Source organism: Cetorhinus maximus, chromosome 13, assembly GCF_964194155.1.
Source record: "Cetorhinus maximus chromosome 13, sCetMax3.hap1.1, whole genome shotgun sequence".
NCBI lineage: Eukaryota > Metazoa > Chordata > Chondrichthyes > Lamniformes > Cetorhinidae > Cetorhinus > Cetorhinus maximus.
This window is the reverse complement of record NC_135891.1, coordinates 93130258-93152606: the sequence shown is the minus strand read 5'-3', so window position 1 is coordinate 93152606 and position 22349 is coordinate 93130258. Positions and strand designations below refer to the sequence as shown.

The 22349-nt window shown below is 43.9% G+C and overlaps 1 protein-coding gene across 2 annotated transcripts in view; it reads right to left on the bottom strand.

Moving 5' to 3' along the window:
• The window catches only part of sppl2 (signal peptide peptidase-like 2), a 38318-nt gene that overhangs the window by 4820 nt on the left and 11149 nt on the right, over positions 1 to 22349 (bottom strand). For both annotated transcript variants that reach the window (XR_013578487.1, XM_078555803.1), the window contains exons 4-13: positions 22006 to 22095; positions 18943 to 19082; positions 18019 to 18158; positions 17176 to 17272; positions 16941 to 17051; positions 12773 to 12854; positions 7752 to 7826; positions 6731 to 6793; positions 1740 to 1839; positions 1199 to 1276 (exon numbers count right to left, since the gene is read on the bottom strand). Coding sequence is in view for 1 of the 2 variants with exons in the window: in XM_078555803.1 (XP_078411929.1) it covers positions 1199 to 1276; positions 1740 to 1839; positions 6731 to 6793; positions 7752 to 7826; positions 12773 to 12854; positions 16941 to 17051; positions 17176 to 17272; positions 18019 to 18158; positions 18943 to 19082; positions 22006 to 22095 (976 nt within the window). In the remaining variant the exon portion in view is untranslated. The remainder of the gene's footprint in view (positions 1 to 1198; positions 1277 to 1739; positions 1840 to 6730; positions 6794 to 7751; positions 7827 to 12772; positions 12855 to 16940; positions 17052 to 17175; positions 17273 to 18018; positions 18159 to 18942; positions 19083 to 22005; positions 22096 to 22349) is intronic.

The following is a 22349-nucleotide window of genomic DNA, read 5'->3' as shown; positions in this document are numbered from 1 at the left end:
GTACACAATCTTGAATACCTTTTATCTCTACCTTCCCCACACCCAGAGTTTGATCAGATATAAAGGATCTTCTCAAGCTTCTGGTAGTTTCGACAAAGAGTCTGCACCTGAAACATTAATCATCTTGTGTCTTTCAGATGCTAATGGCTTTGCTGTTAATTCCAGCATTTCTGCATTCCTGGTTTCTTTTTCCTCCATTGGGAGGAGAATGGTATAATACGGTCATTGACATTAAGCTATTTTTGAAATTTTTCATTTGTATTTCGTATGTCCAACATTAAAGGGAAATGCCACAATTTTCTACCTAAGTATCAACTATCTTAATCAAGATTTAAATATTTCTGTACACAACATGTGGTGTGTCTTAATTGCGTTTATACATCCTTGTTATTCAGTTGGATTGTATATACATTACAGCTCAACTGTGTAGCTCAAACTGTTACATCTGAAACTAAATAGTCCAGCTAGAAAAGCATCAGCAATACAAAATTAGCCAATTCTACAAGAAACCTCACTCTCAATTCTCACTCCCTCAATTCTACCTTTTCAAATCAAGGTATGATAATTAGAAATGTTTTTCTTATATTCTTTCACAGGATATGGGTGGCGTTGGCTAGGCCAGCATTTATTACCCATCCCTAATTGCCCTTGAGAAGGTAATGGTGAGCTATCTTCTTCAACCGCAGCAGTCCATGTGGTGTAGGTACACCCAAGTGCTGTTAGGAAGGGAATTCCAGGATTTTGACTCAGCGACAGTGAAGGAATGGCGATATAGTTCCAAGTCAGGATGGTGAGTGACTTAAGAGGGGAATTTGCAGATGGTGGTGTCCCCATGCACCTGTTGCCCTTGTCCTTCTTGGTGGGGGAGGTCACAGATTTGGAAGGTGCTGTCGAAGGAGCCTTGGTGAGTTGCAGCAGTGCATCTTGTAGATTGCACACACCATAATAGTAATAGTGCATCCGGGGCTTCTCCTTATAGATTCATCGAATCTTACAGCACAGAAGAAGGCCATTCAGCTCATCATGCGTGTGTCGATTCTTTGAAAGAGAGAATTAGCCCCATTCTCCCTGCTCTCACTGTCTCTCTCTCCCCCCCTCCCCAGTTAAATTTTTCATTTTAAGGTACATATACTTACTGATGAAGTTCCTGTTCCACTGATGGGTTTTGTCGTAACATCAAAAAAAAAGTGGCACTTACCAATCGTGCAAGCCACAAAGTAGATTCTTGAGGTCTGCACCTGAATGTCAAACCTGTGACAGTATGCTACCAACATTCCTGAAAGGAAGTCAAAGGAGGAAAGTGTGACTGTACTTTAGATTTTTGAAGGGAGAAAGAGAAGGAACTGCAATTTACAATAATATTCAAAGAGAATTTCTGAATGAAGACACTGCACAATGGTTTTATCCTCAAGTGGCTGGGAAACAGTACTTTTTAATTCAATACAGACTGATAAGCATATAAATATGTAGGTACCACTTGGTGTTGGCCTCCCACTGGGGGGCCCACCATCCTTTTGGTATCTGAGGCTCTGCAAAGAACTATATTGTTTCTGCATGTAGCCATGGAAACACATAACAGATGGTGGCCCTATTACAGGGGACAACCACTTTGCACCAAATCCAAAATTTGCAAAAAAGAAATTCAAATGGTTTTTTGTATTTCATGAACCAAACATTTGAGGACAACCAGTCCCAAGGTTAAGAACTAAAGCAGATTACTATTGTGAAAGCTTGTTTACCTGGTATTAAGACATCACCAAAGCCAAGGAGAGAGAACGGCCTGTCACACAGTGCCAGAGGTGAAGAATTCAACCGGGGCACCTTTAGTACCATTGGGAGCTGAGGACAAGAGGAAAATCTCATGAGGATTGCAAATGTTTTATTCGACTATAGTAGAGGGGAAAGTTTGATCTGCTTTGATTCTATTTGCAACATAACCAGTCTAACACACTCGATTACATTTTCAAGGACTCAAGTTAATTAATTTCATTACAGTATTGAAACATGGATAACACAATTGTACATATTCGTACCTGACTGGACAAATTATTTTAGGGTAAATTCAATTGATTACAGAAGAATCCTGCTAAGCATGAACATTGCAATGACTAACAAGATGTCCCATTTCCAAAAAATGTCAATGAACTTATGGAGGAACCTATTCTAGAACAAATACTCTTTAGAAACAAATACTTAATGTTTGGCTTGTATAAAATATTCAGCACAAGATCTTACAGATTCAAAATTAATGAACCGTAAAATCTTTTGAAACTAGCTTGTTTACTCAATCCAAACACCGAAGCCCATTGCGAATTTTTTTTTTTAAATTCATTCATGGGATGTGGACATTGCTGGCAAGGCCAGCATTTATTGCCCATCCCTATTTTCCCTTGACAAGCTGGTGGTGAGCTGCCTTCTTGAACCGTTACAGTCTATGTGGTGTAGGTACACCCACAGTGCTGTTAGGGAGAGAGTCCAGGATTTCGAACTAGTGCCAGTGAAGGAAAGATGATTATATTTCCAAGTAAGGAAGGCGAGTGGCTTGGAGGGGAACTTCCAGGTGGTGGTCTTTCCATCCGGCTGCTGCCCTTGTCCTTCTAGATGCTAGTGGTTGTGGGTTTGGAAGGTGCCGTGTAAGGAGCCTTGGTAAGCTCCTGCAGTGCATCTTGTAGATGGCACACACTGCTGCTACTGTGCATCGGTGGTGGAGGGAGTTTGTGGATGGACTGCCAATCAAGGGGGCTGCTTTGTCCTGGATGGTGTCAAGTTTCATATGTGTTGTTGAAGCTACACTCTTCCAGGCAAGTGGAGAGTATTCAATCACACTTCTGACTTGTGTCTTGTGGACAGGCTTTGGGGAGTCAGGAAGTGAGTTACTCGCCACAGGATTCCTAGCCTCTGACCTGCTCTTGTAGCCACAGTATTTATATAGCTAGTTCAGTTCAGTTTCTGGTCAATGGTTATCCCCAGGATCTTGATAGTGGGGGATTCAGTGACGGTAATGCCATTAAATGTCAAGGGACGATGGTTAGATTCTCTCTTGTTGGAGATAGTCATTATCTGGCACTTGTGTAGTGCAAAATGTGACTTGCCACTTGTCACCCCAAGCCTGGGTATTGTCCAGGTCTTGCTGCATTTGGACGTGCACTGCTTCAGCATCTGCGTCGTCGCAAATGGTGCTGAACATTGTGCAATTATCAGTGAACATTCCCCACTTCTGACCCTATGATGGAAGGAAGGTCATTAATGAAGCAGTTGAAGATGGTTGGGCCTAGGACACTACCATGAAGAACTCATGCACTGATGCCCTGGAGCTGAGATGATTGACCTCCAACAACCACAACCATCTTCCTTTGTGCTAGGTTTCACCCCAACCAGCAGAGTTTTCCCCCTGATTCCCATTAACTCCAGTTTTGCTAGGGCTCATTGATGCCACACTTGGTCAAATGCTGCCTTGATATCAAGGGCCATTGTTCTCACCAAACCACTGGAGTTCAGCTCTTTTGTCCATTTTTGAACTATGGTTGTAATAAGGTCAAGAACTGAGTGGCCCTGGTGAAACCCAAACTGAGCATCAGTGAGCAGGTTATTGCTAAGCAAGTGTCACTTGATGGCACCGTTGATGACCCCTTCCATCACTTTACTGATGATCGAGAGTAGACTGATGGGACGGTATTTGGCTGGATTGGATTTGTCCTGCTTCTGGGTGCAGGACATACCTAGGCAATTTTCCACATAGCCGGGTAGATGCCGGTGTTGTAGCTGTACTAGAATAGCTTGGCCAGTGGCGCGGCAAGTTCTGCAGCACAAGTCTTCAGTACTATTGCTGGAATATTGTCAGGGCTCGTAGCCTTTGCAGTATCCAGTATCTTCAGCCATTTGTTGATATCATGTGGAATGAATTGAATTGGCTGAAGGATGGTGTCTGTGATGCTGGGGACCTCCAGAGGAGGCCAAAATTGATCATCTACTCTGCACTTCTGGCTGAGGATTGTAGCAATGCTTCAACCTTATCTTTTGCAATGAAGCGCTTGGCTTCCCCATCATTGAGGATGGGGATATTCGTGGAGTCTCCTCCTCCAGTGAGTTGTTTAATTGTCTACCACCATTCACGACTCGATGTGGCAGGGCTGCAGAGCTTAGATCTGATCCATTGGTTGTGGAATTGCTTAGCTCTATCACATGCTGCTTCGCTGTTTGACATGCAAGTAGTTCTGTGTTATAGCTTCACCAGGTTGACAGCTCATTTTTAGGTATGCCTGGTGCTGCTCCTGGCATGCCCTCCTGCGCTCTTCATTGAACCAGGCTTGGTGGTAGTGGTAGCGTGGGGGATATGAGGTTACAGATTATGGTTGAGTACAATTTTGCTGCTGCTGACAGCCCACAGTACCTCATGGTTACCCAGTCGAGTTGCTAGATCTGTTCGAAATCTATCCCATTTAGCACGGTGGTAGTACCACATAGCATGATGGAGAGTACCCTCAATGTGAAGATGGGGCTTTGTCTCCACAAGGACCGTGTGGTGGTCACTTCTACCGATCCTGTCATGAGCAGATCCATCTGCTGTAGGCATGTTGGTGGGGATGAGGTAAAGTATGTTTTTCCCTCTTGTTGGTTCCCTCACCACCTGCCACAGACCCAGACTAACAGTTATGTCATTTAGGGTTCGGCCAGCGCGGTCTGTAGTGGTCAGTAGGGATGAAAGAATGTGTGGTAATCACCAAGAGGTTTCCTTGCCCATGTTTGACCTGATGCCATAAGATTTCATGGGGTTTGGAGTTGATGTTGAGGACTCCCAGAGCAACTCCCTCCCAACTGTATACCACTGTGCCGCCACCTGTGCTGGGTCTGTCCTGCCAGTGGAACAGGACATACCCAGGGATGGTGATACTGGTGTCTGGGACATGAGTTGTAAAGTATGATCCCATGAGTATGGCTATGTCAGGCTGTTGCTTGACTAGTCTCTGAGACAGCTCTCCCAACTTTGGCATGAGCCCCCAGATGTTAGTGAGAGGACTTTCCAGGGTCGACAGGGCAGAGTTGCTGTTGCCATTTTCAGTGCCTAGGTCGATGCTGCGTGGTCCGTCCAGTGCCATTCCATTTAGACTTTTTAGCGGATTGGTATAACTGAGTGGCTCACTACACCATTTCAGAGGACATTTAAGAGTCAACTACGTTGCTGTGGGTCTGGAGTCACATGTAGGCCAGACCAGGTAAGGACAACAGATTTCCTTTCCTAAAGGGCATTAGTGAACCAGATGGGCTTTTACGTCAATCGACAATTCAGATTTTTATTGAATTCAAATTTTACCATCTGCCGTGGTAGGAACCCGGGTCCCCATAGCATTTCCCTGGGTCCCTGGATTACTAATCCAGCAACAATACCACTACGCCACCAGTTCACCAATGGCTGAACATATTTATCCAGTGAGTAGCTCAGCCACTCAGACCAGGAAGGTCTCATGTTGATCGCTGTCTGTGCTGTTAGCTGCTCTTAGCCAGGGCAGTAGTTGATCTCAGCCCTTCTGAGTTACACAGCAGAACAGGTCATGACACCTGATCCCCAATGGCTCTGCAATGACCTCCTGTTGGAAGTTTGCATGTGAACAGTAAATAAAAAATAGGATTAAGGTCAGCTTTGATATCTTGTGCAATCAGCCAACTTGCCAACATGCACTCCAGGTTTGTACATAAATAATGAAACTGCAGGGCAAACTGAAGAACCAAAGATCCAAGGATAGAATTACCAGCATTTCCAGAGCTACATTGGGATGAACCTGTCACCCACTGATTCAAGTTCCAGGGATGAGGTCATTTTTATATCAGAGATGGGTGCCAAATCTGTAGCAGAGTAATGGGCGCCCACCTCGTGATCATACTGGAAAATCTGGATGGCACCCTGCTATTAAAAGGAAGAGCCAGAGGCCTGAATGGCTGAATGTACCAGATTAATTCTCTCCCTCTTCTTATCCTATCTGGCAGGCCCAGATTCAAACAGAATTCTATTTGGGGCCATTTACCATTCAGTTCCAGCTTGGTGGGGCTCCACATGTAACCAGAATGGCATCTAGATTTTCTTGAAGGAGACTGCTTGGCCTATTGATCATATCTGGCAGAATTCCAGTGTAGCCCAGGAATGCCTCCAAACTATAGTTGGGACATGGCAGGAAAAGTGCCCAGGGGTGAATTGCTGTGGTCCACCGTGGTTTAAGCTCAGTTCCACTTCAAGCTCCAGTGCCCTCCTCAAAAAGGAGTGGAACTTCTGGGCCTCTTAATCTATAAATGGATTGAGTGCTGCACAGATTTAATACTTGAACCATAGAGTAAAAGATTATGGTAGCAAAATACAGGAGCCAAGCAGCAAAAGCATCAAGCAGGAGGTTGGAGGATCCCAACATCAGGGTTCCCACCATAACAGATTCTCAGCTCTAACTGAGTCTCAACCACTTACATTTGCATAGCGTTCTGAAGATACTGCAAAGCAGTTACAAGGAGGAAAATTGATGGGACACGATCAGGAAGGAAAAAAGGGAAAACACAAAAGGTTTGGAGGAACGGGTCAAGCAGTCAATGGTAAGCAGGCACAATAAAGCAGGTTATAGGGCTACCAAACCAGGAGAGAGAATGGAACAGAAAAAAATGAATAAAGATTTTAGAATTTTCATAACTAGCTGGTGGAACCACTCCAGATTTTAACAAGTAACATTTGAAGATCGCTTTTCAGCCGTACCTTTTCATGAGTGGAGAAATCAGAAGGACCAGCAGCAACTTCCACCATGATACTCTCCCCACTCTGAAACACACAAAGTCATCACTCTTAAAACACAGCTTCACTTCAAAAATTATTTCAGTGCCCTTTAGAACTCTTGAAAAACAACTATGGAGAAATCACTGAATGAGACAATAATATTTTCTGCTCCACTCCCAGTAAGTTACAGACACCCACTTCACCCAGAACTACTCTGCTCATGATTTAATACTGTTAAGCTACTTTGTTTCCCTTCTTTTATACAGGACTTTTCTAGTCATTTTCTTCAATTCTGGAGCAAAACAAAATTCTCTATAAATGCAGGACGCTTTTAACTGGTGGCTGCTAGGATTCAAACATATCCCACAAGTTAAAAGAACTGGGGTAAAAGGTGTTGGCATTATTTTGGAAATGTTTTTCTTCATATTTCTCAATCAGATGGATTAAAAGGGATTAATTTGGAGTTGTGAGTTAGCCACATTTTAAAAAAGTGAAAGTTTCCAAGCACTTTTTTAAGAAAACAGAAGAAATGGCTTGGTTGCCAAATAGCAAGGCTGATTGCTGCAAACGTCACATGTAATCGTCACCTAAAACTCTGTGTGCTGCTTGTCCACTGGTAACTGAACAAGATTGCCTGAACTCATTTCACACAGAATCCTTAGAGCCAGCAGACAGAGGAGACTTTTATACCATTGGTTTGGATCCTATATTGCAGAGGTAGGAGGCCAGTGTTTAATCCAATGAACCATCCAATCATCTTGCAATTGGTTCCATTGCATTGTAATATTTTAAGAAGTTGGTGACCCCAAAATCTGACTCCTGAATACCACTGACTAACGGTGATCCGTTGTGTTTACATTGCTGAAATAGGGATCTCCGCAGAATCAGAGACAAGATCTCAGTTAAAAAAAATAAACAGAACAATAACTTTGCAATGTCATTTACTTTTGCTAATTGAAGATTAAAGACTCTACGGGCAGTAAGAAGTTAGTTTTCAGCTTACCCGAGTGAGAAACGGTGTAATGAAGACAAAGAAAATGTCATAAACAAAGAGGACCATCAGCAGTAGCGTGCAGGCCTGGAATAAAATGAGAGCACCATAAGAGTCCAGAAATGATTAATAATTGAATTAAATATAAATATTAGGGTCTGCAAACATGTACTATAAAAGTCAAATATAAATACCGGTAGAATCCACAAATAGTTCATACTGTAAGCAGCCAAAAATCTAGAGTGCCTCATCAATAACCTTATTCTCAATCAGTCCAGCTACCAATATAAAGGAAGATACTGTTAACAAATTCAAGGAAATATGGATCGCTTTGTGATGAAACAAGTGACTAAGTGTTACATAATTTGATTAAATCATAATTTTCTCCTTTCTTTTCTGATTACACCGACCATTACGGACTGCAGTTTCTCAAGCACTGACATCCTGCTGGGTAACAGCTCCCCAGGAACTGACACCATGCTGGGTAATGGCAGCAGGAGCGAAAGGGGCCCTGGGTGAAAACAGCATGGGGGAAGAGAATGAATAAAGAGTGGGGGAGAGAGACAGAGGCCGCAGACAGAAATTCAAGCCAACACTGAAAGAACAAAGAGTGACGTCACAGGAGAGCAGTCAGGTGGTTGGTTGGTGAGTATTTCAGCTTTTAGCTTTGTTTTAGATTTAAATTAGCAGCTGAGTAACTATCACTTGATTATTATTAAATTGATAACTTAAGGATAGGGGGAAATTAAATAAATAATGAAAGAAAACAACAAAAAACAGTGAGAATAGAGTGGCTGTATAAAGAGTGGGAGGTTACCTGTGAGGGAGCAGAGCAGCTGTATAAAGAGCGGAGTGGAGTTTACCTGTGAGGCAGCTGGTTCTCACCCAGACACTTGGCAGCGCTGGAATTCGAAAGGAGTGACGTCAGGACATGGGTGACAAGCTGATTGGTAGGTAGTGGGTAAGTTGTTTTTATTCCACTTTAAAGCGACATTACAGAAGGTAAGAGTCTCAGCATTTGTTTTTTTTTTAAGAAAAACTAAAAGGAAATAGTCTTTTAATTAAAAACAAAAAAAGTATGGCAAGGGAGCTCAGTCCCGTAGTGTTGTACAGCCTGCAGCACGTGGGAATTCTTAGACACTCTTTGCAGTCTGCATGACCACTTGTGCAGGAAGTGCCACAGGCTTGACCAGCGGGTTTCAGAGCTTGAGCGTCAGCTGGAGACACAGCGCTGCATCTGCGAGGCTGAGGGTTACTCCGCAGCTTAAGGAAGTGCAGTCAGAGAGGGAATGGGTGACCACCAGTCAGAAGAACGGAGGCAGGCAAGTAGTCAGGAAAGTCCCAGAGTGCATCTCACTCAAGAACCGTTTTTCTTTGTTGGAAAGCGGTGAGGGTGAAGGCTCCTCTGGAGAGTGCAGTCAGAGCCAAGTTCATGGCACTGTGGGTGGCTCAACTGCACAAATGGGGAGGAATAAGAATGCAAGAGCAATAGTGATAGGAGACTCAATAGTGAGGGGTGCAGCCAGGCACTTCTGTGGCCGTAGACGTGACTCCAGGATGACGTGTTGCCTCCCTGGTGCCAGGGTCAAGGATGTCACAGAATGGTTGCAGGGCATTCTGAAGGGGGAGGGCGAACAGTCAGAGGTTGTGGTTCACATTGGTACCAACTACAAAGGTAGAAAGAGGGATGAGGCCTGCAACAAGAATTTAGGGTGCTAGGTGGATTAAAAAGCAGGATCTCAATGGTTGTAATCTCTGAATTACTCCCTGTGCCATGTGCCAGTGAGTATAGGAATAGGAGGAAAGAGAGGATGAATGTGTGGCTAAAGATATGGTGTAGGAGGGAGGGCTTCAGTTTCCTGGATCACTGGGTCTGTTTCTGGCAAAGGTGAGGCCTGTACAAGTCGGACGGGTTGCACCTGAACCAGAACGGGACCAATATCCTTGCAGGAAGGTTTGCTAGGGCTGTTAAAGAGGGGGTTTAAACTAATTTGGCAGGGGTATGAGATACAGAGCGGAGGTACAATATGGGGTGATGCACAGCCAAATATAGAAGAGAAACTGTGTCAGTCTGGAAGGCAAAGAAAAATATAGACCTGTGAAGACACAAGGGAATAATGCAAGGCTGGATTGCATCTATTTTAACGCAATGAGTCTTACAAGTAAGGCAGATGAATTGAGGGTGTTGCTTAACACATGGGAATATGATATTGTTGCTATCACAGAGGCATGGTTGAGGGAAGGGCAGGACTGGTAGCTCCATATTCCAGGGTATAGAATCTTCAGGCGTGACGGGCTTGGGGGGGGGAATGTTGGGGGGTTACGGTCACTATCCCCGAAATGCTCCCCCACTGACACCTCTACCACTTGCCCGGCTTCATTCCCTAAGATTAGGTCCAGTACTGCTCCTTCTCTCTTAGGAGTGGTTTTAAATGATTACTTTTCATCTGTGTTCACTATGGAGAAGGACGATGTAAGTGTAGAAATCATGGAGGGGACTGTGATATACTTGAACAAATTAGCATTGAAAGGGAATTGGTTTTAGCAGGCTTAAAAGTGGATAAATCCCCAGGCCGCTATGTGAGGCAAGGGAGCAGATTGCAGGGGCTCTGACACTAGCTTTCAGATCCTCTCTGTCCACAGGAGAGGTGCCAGAGGACTGGAAGACAATGAATGTAATACCATTATTCAAGAAGGGTAGTAGGGATAAACTAGGCAATTACAGGCCAGTGAGTCTAACATCAGTGGTAGGGAAACTCTTTCCCCCACCCACCCTCTCTCCCCGTGCATCCCGACAGCCCCCTCCCCCCAGCGCATCCCACCCACCCACCCTCCCTCAACTTCACACATCCCCGCCCACCCATCATTACCGTCCGCCCTCTCCCTCGCACGCCCCCTTCTACCTCACAACCCGTCAGGCCGCTCTCCCCTCGCTCGCCTCCGCCTGCCCTCCCCCACTCTTGCGTCCCGCCCACCCAGTCTGCACACCCCTCCCTCACCCCGTGACTCGCCCTCCCACCCAACCCTGTGTGACCCACCCACCCTCCCACACCCCCGCATGACTCCCTCCCTCTCTCACCCCTCCTTCACCCTCGCACACCCATCCCTTCTTCACCCTCGCCCTCCCACCCTTGCGCACCCCACCCACACCTCCTTCAATCTCGTGCGCACCCCCCCTTCATTTGCCCACCCTCCCCTTTCCCTGCTCACCCCCTCGGCCCTCACCCACCACCCCCCAGCCCTCACTCGCCCGCCACCTCCCAGCCCTCTCCCTCCTTTGTATATGTGGTGATAGACTGGTCTAAAATAGATGCGTCCTCGCCAGTAGAGATGAGGCATATCAACTACGTCACCCTAAGGTGCTGGGTCTCGCACAGAATCTGAACATAAACACTGGCATCAGATGCATGTGAACCCTGGCCTTCAATGTTAACAGGACAGTACCAGCCTATAATTTGCAATTAGCACCCCCTAGCAGTTTAAATGAAAATTGCTGCAGATGTGCAACAGGCTTTTAACAGATTTAAACTGATTTAACTTCTGATTCTGATGCAAAATCATTTGCCTAAAACATTAACTCTTTCTCTCCTGACAGATACTGCTGAGCATTAGCAGTATTTTCTGTTTTTATGATTGATTTAAATGTTCCCAGATTCTGATCACACTAATTTAACAGTTTTAGAAGGATTTCCAAAAACTATGGAATCACAATGGTTAACATGCAAGTACAGTGAGTAATTGGGAAAGCAAATGGTATGTTAGCCTTTTACAATAAAGGATTGGTGTATAAGAGTAAAGAAGTGTTGCTGCAATTGTTTAGGGCCTTGGTGAGACCACACCTGAGGTAATGTACATGGTTTTAGTTTCCTTACCTCGGGAAGGATATCTTGCCTTAGAGGGAGTGCAATGGAGGTTCACTAGACTGATTCCTGGGATGAGGGGATTGTCCAACAAGGACAGATTGAGAAGACTGGCCATATATTCCCTAGAGTTTAGAAGAATGAGAGGTGATCTCATTGAAACATACAAAATTCTTAAGGAGCCGGGCAGTCTATAAATAGGGGTCAAAGTCTCAAATAAGGGGTTGGTCATTAAGGATTGAGATGGGGAGAAATTTCTTCACTCAAAAGATCGTGAACCTTTGGAATTCCCTATCGCAGAGAGCAGTGGATACTCTGTCATTGAGAATATTCCAGACAAAGATGGTTTTATGGAAAGGGACCAGGGCTATAGGGATAGTGTGGGAAGGTGCAGCTAAGGGAGAAGATAAGCCATGATCTTATTAAATGGCAGAGCAGGGACCAAATGGGTCACTCCTCCTATTTCTTATGTCATTATGAAGTACAGGAACTGTTCCTACTCTCTGCACTCTTACACCCAGAATATAAGATGCAGCATTTACTATTCATTGGGGAGGGTGGTCCATGAGGTCGCACTGCTTAATGCAGGATTGTCTAACACATTGTTCAAGGTCCAAATATGGCCAATGAACTCTTTTCATCTGGCCCCTGCTTCTTCTCCCATTAATCGTACAAGTTAGTTTCACTGGGAGCTGAAACAATCGCTAGGGGAAATCGGCTCTGATCACTTAATGTTAAGAGACACTGTATAGATAAATAGCTCAGCTTCATCCTTTGAAATTTCCTCGACCTGGTGGACTAGAAAAGGATGAAGCATCTCACTACCGCAGTATTGAAATAGCTCACAGATCATGTTCTACCACTTTTATGCAACACAAGGTTTGGAGGGGGAGGGAGGAAATCAATGTGTAAGAAATTGGTGAAAGTGCACCTGCAGTGGATAATGGTCCTTAAGTGTCTGAAAGGTAAAATGTATGAGGAAAAATCATTGTTACAGGTGATGGCCAACTTCACCCAGGAGTTAGAGCATCTATAATGAACAGTCATTCCGCACATCACAGTCAGTGTGTCATGTGTAGATCACCTAACAGAAAGGTTTGTGGGCTTTTAAGACATTCTTTGGAGTCATTACCTCTCAAACAGTTAGTGTTCACACAACAGAACTTTAAGTACCTTAAAAGTTGGTAGTCTGATTGTTTTCAACATGTAAAGGCAAAAGGCAATTCCCAGAGTGTCTTGCAAGACCCAGGCCCATCTGTGAAAGAGAATCCATTCAGTGTCTCAAAGCTCAAAGTCCATACAATAACTTATTGCACAAACACGGGACAAACACAAACATGATGCTATGCAATATTGCTGTACACTGAAGATTTAGCAGCGCAAACCAACCTTAGTCTCTGAGCAACTTATAAGCTTGGAATGCTCATTTTAAAAAACTTTTGCTCACTCTCAAGTAATTTTAAAAGCAGCAACTTACAATGACTCAGACTTTTACATAAAGTTAAAAAAAGTAAAACCAGGAATATCAAACTATGAGAAAGCCATGTGCATGTTTGTACTCTGGTCTTAAAATAACAGAATCCAAATAGAAATGTATAACTGATACAGTGTAAACATTGTATATCTTGTCATGAGGCTATGCCTCTATTTTTGAAAATATGATTTTTCAAGTGAAAGGAGATTTTGCAACTTGAACTGAGACAGAGCAAACTGCTTAAAAATGCAAGGCCACATTCCAAAGTGAAGGTGAAAAAAACACAGCACCCTCAGGGGAGCATGAAGAGAGACATATTTTCTACTATCCAGGCACCCATCGAAACTCGTAACTAAGGAGGAGACATTAAAAATGCAAAGTACTGGATATGGAAACAAAGGCTGCCACAAACAGACAGACCCAAAACCTCTTGGAAATACACAATGGGTGAAGTATTTCAAGGCAAGGCTGCCCAGTCACTTTAGAAAGATTGCAAGTCACACAGGTGGTGTCAAGAAAGTCTTCAGCAGACGAAACAGGCTGAAGGCTACTCTCTCTCTCTCCTTTGGAATAAAAGTTTGAGGAGCCAACTCTACCAGAAACCTACCAGCAAACCGAGATCTCAATTTTGCAACATCTTCCACGTCTGACCGCATCCAAGAAACCAGCTAACCTAAATCAGCCGCAGCGTTTAAAATCTATGCTTCAAGGACAATCAAAGGACACTTAACTGTAAGATAAAAGCAAAATAGTGCGGATACTGGAAATCTGAAACAAAAACAAAAATAGCTGGAAAAACTCAGCAGGTCTGACAGCATCTGCAGAGAGGAACACAGTTAACGTTTTGAGTCCGGCTTCCTTGAACAAATGCTCGACCAATCCCCATCCACCGCTACTCTCCTCCGTTCTCTCACTAAACAATTTCTCCTTAAACTCCTCTCACTTCCTCCAAAAAGGTGTGGCTATGGGTACCCGCATGGGCCCCAGTTATGCCTGTCTCTTTTTGGGGTATGTGGAACATTCCTTGTTCCAGTCCTACTCAGGCCCCCTCCCACAACTCTTTCTCTGGTACATCAATGACTGCTTTGGTGCCACTTCATGCTCTCATCTGGATCTGGGAAAATTTATTAATTTTGCTTCCAATTTCCACCCCTCCATCATTTTCACGTGGTTCATCACCGACACTTCCCTGACCTCTCTGTCTCCATTTCTGGTGATAGACTGTCCACCAATATCCATTACAAGCCTACCGACTCCCACAGCTACCTCGACTACAGCTCCTCACACCGCGCTTCCTGTAAGGACTCCATCCCATTCTCTCAGTTCCTTTGCCTCCGTCGATCTGTTCTGATTATGCCACTTTCCAAAACAGTTCCTCTAACATGTCTTCCTTCTTCCTTAACCGAGGTTTTCCACCCACGGTGGTGGACAGGGCACTCAACCGTGTCCGGCCCATCTCCCGCGCAACCGCCCTCACACCTTCTTCTCCCTCCCAGAACCATGATAGGGTCCCCCTTGTCCTCACTTATCACCCCACTAGCCTCCGCGTTCAAAGGATCATCCTCCGCCATTTCAGCCAACTCCAGCATGATGCCACTACCAAACACATCTTCCCTTCAACCGCCACCCCCCCACCTCCCACCTCAGCGGCTTTCCGCAGGGATCGTTCCCTCCGGGACATCTGGTCCACTCTTCCATCACCCCCTACACCTCAGCCCCCTCCCACGGCACCTTCCCATACAACCACAGGAGGTGCAACACCTGCTCCATTACTTCCTCCCTCCTCACCGTCCAATGGCCCAAACACTCCTTTCAAGTGAAGCAGCATTTCACTTGCACTTCCCTCAATTTAGTCTATTGCATTTGCTGCTCCCAATGCGGTCTCCTCTACATTGGAGAGACCAAATGCAGACTGGGTGACCGCTCTGCAGAACACCTTCGGTCTGTCCGCAAGCATGACCCAGACGTCCCTGTAGCTTGCTATTTCAACACACCAACCTGCTCTCATGCCCACATGTTTGTCCTTGGCCTGCTGCAATATTCCAGTGAAGCTCAACGCAAACTGGAGGAACAGCACCTCATCTTCCGACTAGGCACTTTACAGCCTTCCGGTCTTAATATTGAGTTCAACAACTTCAGATCATGAACTCTCTCCTCCATCCCCACCCCCTTTCCGATCCCCCTTTTTCCAATAATTTATAATTTTTAAAAAATATATTTTTCTTTTCCCACCTATTTTTAAATTTATTTCGATCTATTGTTTTATCTCCACCTTTTAGCCCATTTCGATCACTTCCCCCCACCCCACCCCCACTAGGGCTATCTGTCACCTGCTCGTCCTGCTTTCTACCATTAATGTCCCCATTAGCACATTCTTTAGATAATATCACCACCGTCAATATCCCTTTGTGCTTTTGTCTACGACATCTTTGGCAATCTCTTCTTTGCCTCCACCTATCACTGGCCCTCTATCCAGCTCTACCTGTCCCAACCCCCCCTTTACCAGCTTATATTTCACCTCATTTCTATATTTCCTTAGTTCTGATGAAGAGTCATACGGACTCGAAACGTTAACTGTGTTCCTCTCTGCAGATACTGTCAGACCTGCTGAGTTTTTCCAGCTATTTTTGTTTTTGTTTGACACTTAACTGTATATTCTTTTACTTTTTAAAAATTGGATTCTAACTCCCCCTATTTCTGATATCTGTGTGTGTGTTTGCCCAAATGACTGCATGGCGGCCGAATGTTTGACGCTGCATTTTTATTATTTTTCTCAGATTTAGTGGTTAATAAATCTTCTCTTTCTTTGACTCAAGAAAACCTTGTTTGACTGGCTCCCTATTGCCAACAGTTTAAATAGTTAAACATATTCTTTCACTATTGCTGTGTCAAAATCCTGGAACTCACTCCCTAACGGCACTATGGGTGTACCTGCACCACAGGGACTGCAGTGGTTCAGGAAGGCAGCTCACCATCACCTTCTCAAAGGCCATTAGGGATGGGCAATAAATGTTGGCCTGCATCCCACCCACATCCTGTAAATGAATTTTTAAAAAATCTGTGTAGGGAACAGACTAGTTCATTTTATCATAGCTTGAAAAATCAACAGCATTTAAATAGGAGCAGAATGGTTAGGAAAAGGAAAGAAGCATATAGAGCGAAGAAGCAATCACTTGCAGTATGTTTAAAAGAAAATCAGAAGACGGTAGGATGGTAGTGATGAAATTTACTTAAGACATGGGAGGAAACATCACCTTAAAACATTAAAGATACGAGGGAGGCAAAGGTTGTGTAAAAAATTGAATCAGTAGGCGGGACAATAACTCAAGTGAAAAGGCAAATAGGATAAGCTATTGAAGGAGAGCAAGATCAACAATCCAAATAAAAAAGCTAGCCAATTCATAGTGTGCAGATTCCAACAGGGACTAGGAGAGCTGGCGGGGTGGTGTGGGGAGGAGAGTGGTGCCGGAAGGTCCTTCACTCCAAGCACCAATCTGACTGCCCACCCCCCCCACCCCCTCTTCAGTCATTACAAATCACCAGCATTGTTTGCTGTGAAGAAAGTGGAGGATATAGTTAAGGTCTGAAGATAATTAAAGTCATCTTGAGCTTTTGATGATCTTTACGAAGACAGTGCAGAAGGTCAAAAAGGTCAGTGGCAGTAGGATGGGTAATTGAAATGGCAAGTAGCCAGTAGGCCGGGGTCAACAATTGTGAACAGAACAGAGATGTTTGACAAAGCAGCTACCTAACCTGCATTTGGTTTCCCTGGTGTAGAGGAGACTGCACTGTGAGCAATGGATACAATATGCTAAAAGAGGAAGTACATAGAAATACTAAAATAAACAACAAGATAATGTTACTTACTTGTCTTCATTTCTGAATACTGCCCACACACAGCTAACAGAGACACAAAATAAGCCCAGAACCAGCATCCGTACTTGGGGACGCTTGTGAGTACATGGTAGTTCTGGAATTCTGATTAGAAGAACAGAGAGCAGTCAGGGCAACGTCAAGTGACGGGCAAGGAGAGAATTCTAAATTCACGATTGTTTTAAGTTCAGTTTTTATATCAATTTACAAAGGACATATTTTAAACTACCTGCATTCACAGAATGGAATCCTCCCTACAAATGGAGACAAGCAGCTGTAAAGTCCGATGGAAGAGGCAAGGCAGAAAATTCCTATGATTACGTACACTGGTTTTGAGAAAAGAAACAGAGAAGATGCTTATCTGATGTGGCTTTTGAATATTTGCTAGTGTCACAGTAGTTTCCAAATTTCTCCCCTCAAGCATCACACTTGGAACTGAGCATCTAATTTCACCCGAAAAATTCCATGTCATCTGTTTTTGTGAATTTTCTTCTTCTAAAAATATAGACCCCTGTAGTTCCAGACATCGAATATTATGCAGCACCTCATCTATTCCAAACAGGAGTCTAGACAGTGAGCATCGGTAAGCTAACTGTTGAGGACATCAAAACAGAGCCCAACCCTGTTGTTGTCTAATATCTGCACACGTCAACTTCTTAGCAGCAGAAGTCACTGGTTCAGGGTTCCTGAACCATAGCTAAATTTTTTCCCCTCTTTACTCCAGAGGTCCAAATGCTAATTGGAGGACTCCTGACATCTGGCTGAGATCAGCAGAGGCAGGAGAGACTTTGGGGAATGGTTGTGTTAACAAATGGATGAAACCCGTGAACTTCCTTGCAATGTTTGACACAGTTACACTGACTAGGCCAAAAAACATTTATTCGCTCTAGTCTCTGTATAAGTCAATGTAGAAGTTCTACCACAGGAATGCATGTATACTATGACAGGATATTTCAATCATCAACCCACAGCAAGAACATAATTTATTGCGCAAAGTGTAACTTCTGGTACAAAACCTGCTGCCATCTAGCCCACTCCCAGACATTTGGAAATTCAGTAAGCAGTGACATACCTAGCTGATGATAGAAGTAGTAAAGGAGCACCAGCATTGAGCAACACATAACCACAAAAATACAGATCATAATTGGTGTAACATCGACAGTTTCATCATCCTGTTTGTCTGCCCCATCATGCTTGTGTTTCATGTAGCGCCTTAAACAGGAACAGAAAATATTAAAATTGCCATCACATTTCACATGAGTGAAAACTTCCACAGCACTGTCTAGATGCAAATTTTATCCAAGCTTGTTTTTATTCATTCATGGGATGAGTGTGTTTGCTGGCCTATCCCTTAATGCTCATGAGAAGGTGGTGGTGAGCCACCTCTTTGAAGCACTGCAGTCCATATGATGTAGGGACACCCACAGTGCTGTTAAGGAGTTCCAGGATTTTGACCCAGTGACAGTGAAGGAAAGTCAGGATGGTGTGTGAATTGGAGGGGAACCTACAGGCGGTGGTGTTCCTATGCATCTTACGTTGTAGTGCAGTTGCTGGGAGAAAGACGCACAAGTGCAGACTAGTGACTAAAAGAAAAATGATCTGCCAATTTTGCACATGATGTACTTTCAGTTCCTATTGGTCCTATTCAACAGTGAATCAGAAAGGAATTTTGGCCTGCTCCAGTTGCTTCCTTTATATAGTTGAGTGGAGTTTGATGGCACAAACATGACCTCTGCTGCCAATGGTAAAGTAAACCCAGTATATGCAATGGTGCCAACCATCAACCTCAGGAAATTGATCACAAGTGGATTGCAGCATTGGATAGTTGAGGTAGAACAGAATTGCAGTTGTGCAAATAATGTTCCAAAAGTGTTTTTGTATTACGAACACTCCTCTGGCAGGTTCAGCCCAGATGACTGGGGGAGTATCCACAGCCATCAATCAAATAACTCCCTACACACCAACTGCTCATTTCCACACAGCAGAAATCACCTACTTTTTCACATCTTTGCTTCCTGCCCAGTAACCACCGATAGCGACTGTCCCAACTGCCATGACGAAGATAACCACCATGTTATAATCCAGGAATGGTTCGTTTGGGGCATACATCGCTACTTTGATCGATTTCCCAAAAGTCTGTTGTGGAAAGAAATCATTTTGTTAAAAAAATGGTTTGTTTGTTTAGTTTTATCAGTTGGAAGGTTACACATCAGGCATCACTGGCTGTGGCAGGGCTTAAAGTAGCAAACCATGTTAATAGGAGTGGTGAAAAATGAGAAATTTAGAATTTTTTTAATGCATTCATGGGATGTGGGCATCATTGGCTAGGCCAGCATTGCCCAGCCCTAATTGCCCTTGAGAAGGTGGTGGTGTGCTGCCATCTTGAACCGCTGCAGTCCATGAGTTGTAGGAATACCCACAGTGCTGTTAGGAAGGGAGTTCCAGGATTTTGACCCAGCGAAAGTGAAGGAACGGTGATATGGTTCCAAGTCAAGATGGTGTATGACTTGGTAGGTGGTGGTGGTCTCATGCATCTGCTGCCCTTGTCCTTCTGGGTGGTAGAGGTCACGGGTTTGAAAAGTGCTGTCAAAGGAGCCTTTGGGAGTTGCTGCAGAACATCTTGTAGCTGGTACACACTGCTGCCATTCTGCGTCAGTGATGGAGGGAGTGAGTGTTGAAGGTGGTGTTATGGAGTGCCAATCAAGTGGGCTACTGTGTCCTGGATGGTGTCAAGCTTCTCGAGTGTTGTTGGAGCTGCACTCATCCAAGCAAGTGGAGTATGTTAAACTTCCAATACTGTTCTGCTTGCACGTGTCTAACCCCTGTGAATGATGATCGGCATTAGAGTGTGCAGATATGTGTCATTGGGCTCACATATTATGGATCACAGAGTATCAACCACCCCATAACAAGTTTGATCACCTGTTTTCAATAATTTGCATAAAGGGAACTTGTTGATACCAACAGATCTTGCTATTCTGATTTAGGGTTTATCTACCAATAATACAAGTGATAAAAGCAGCACTTACCTAATCAACTTCAAACCGGTCAAAGCCAGCAAGGAGCCAAGATGCTAGGCTGGGTTGGTAGGACTGTAAAAGTGGGCAGCTGGGAGAATGAGGGTGCTGGTGCAGAATGCAGTTTGGCCAACCCTGTCTCACAAGCTATTTCACTCCAAAAGTAATTAATTGGGAAGTGCTTTGAGATATTTCAACTCCGTCAGCTGTGGCTCAGTCCATAGCACCCTCGCCTTTGAATCAGAAGGTTGTGGGTTAATGTCCCACTCCCGGAAACCAAGAACTGTGAATGTACTCGAAAGAGTTACATTCTGTGACTGTTGATAACTCGAAAGAGTTACATCTTAAGTTAAATGCAATTGTTTTCTTTGCTTCACTGTAAGCAAAACCTTTAGTTAATCAACGCTACAGATAGATTAATGAAACACAAACTCTGCTTTAAAGCTCAAATTACAGGAATCTACAGATCCCTCAGAAGTGACATCAACAAATCCAGTTAATTAGATCAGAATAATCTATCATATCCAGAATTCAACAGGATACACCATTACTGTCAGCTGCTGGTGCTTAAAAAAAACCTCAACAGTCCTGTTCTACACCAGAATGTAGAGTTGGCAACATAAGGAAGCACAAGATGGCATGGCTGGGTCAGGATCGACCTGCAGGGCTCAGAAAGATAGTAATGAATGACACAGAGTTATCCACAGCTCTTACTCAGTCCTCCAGCACTCCACAAGGACACAAGCTGGTTGCATGCAAATGAATGCACAATTTAAAAATTACCACATAAACTGACCAAAATTCAGTATGGCGTACTTGTACATCAACCCACTGCACCATGAGATGGCAGCACACCTCTGGACACACTCCTACTCTTGACTGTACTACCAATAGAAGCTCCCATCACTGCCTAGATACTGCTACATGGCAGACGAAGAAAAGGAACACTAACTGTAAGGCAAGTCATCCAGACACTTGCCTGCATTCAGACTGAGAGTGGTACTGTCATTTTAACTTCATCACCAAGACACTGTCCTTCCACCTCCTTTAACTTTTAACTTCAACTTTAAAATTTCTCACCCTTTTTTTCAAATTCCTCCATGGTCTTGCTCCTGCCTCTGTAATTTTCTCCAGCTCTACAACCCTCAAAAATCCCTGTGCTCTTCCAATTCTGACATCTTGCACATCTTTCTTTTTCATTGTTCCACTGCTGGTGGCCATACCTTCAGCTGTCAAGAGCCTTAGCTCTGTCAAGTCTCTTAACCTCTCCTTGTTCCACTTCCTTTAATACGTTCCTTAAAACTTACCTCTTTAACCAGGCTTTTTCTTATCTATCCTGGTATATCCCTGCATAGCTCATGTCAAATTTTGTTTAATAATAAAGACAGACTTGCATTTCTATAGTACTTTTCATGACCATGGGACGTTTCAAAGGGCTTTACAGCCAATGAAGCACTTTTGAAGCGTAGTCACTGGTGTAATGTAGGAAACGCAGCAGCCAATATCCGCACAGCAAAGTTCGACAAACAGCAATGTGATAATGACCAGATATTGTAATGTTGATAGAGGGATAAATATTGGCCTAGATAACAGGGATAACCAAGGTTCCTGCTCCTAGTCACTATTCAGGGATTCTTGCTGGAAAGTGAGTGGATGCTGTGTGAGGCGAGGAACAGACGTCATAGGAATGATCTCCTGAGGATTTAACAGACTGCCAATGATGGGTTGAGTCGTAAATGGTGTGAATTTGTGTCATCAGTGGAGAAGAGTGGAGCAGAAAAAATAACTATGGAAAAGCAGCTAAAAACACATAATACATCAAAGTGACTTGCTCAGTCAGTACATAGTGTCTGCCAATTAATTTCAGCCTATTGCACGTTGCTCTGTGATTCTGTGTCTCAGATTTTAACTGCTTCCTTCTTTTCTTTCACTCACTCCTGCTGGTCTATTTAAGTGAGAGCACAGCATTCGACCCACACTGATCAGCAGTAAATACTTTCAAAACACCCCACCCACTAACAGGGACACATGAGAAGCTTTACCTTTGATATATCAAGCATGTCATCGTAACTGAGGAGAGCAACAGGGATATCAATTTCCTCATACTGACTCCCATTTCCACCTGGAGGCACCTACAGAGCAGGACAAAAACAACCGTATATTAAATCAGGCGCGATAGTTTACACTGACGTGTCTATAATCCCATTGTTTCATCATACGTTTATTGAACAGTTTTGAGAAACGTAAGAAGAGACAGCAAAAAGCCTCAGGCAGTATCTGCACAAACAGTGCATGACTTTTAATCTAGGCCAACATTTTACATAAATTCACTAATAGGCAACGGATAATTGACGGGATAACAGATAGAGCATTTATTCCAGTTACT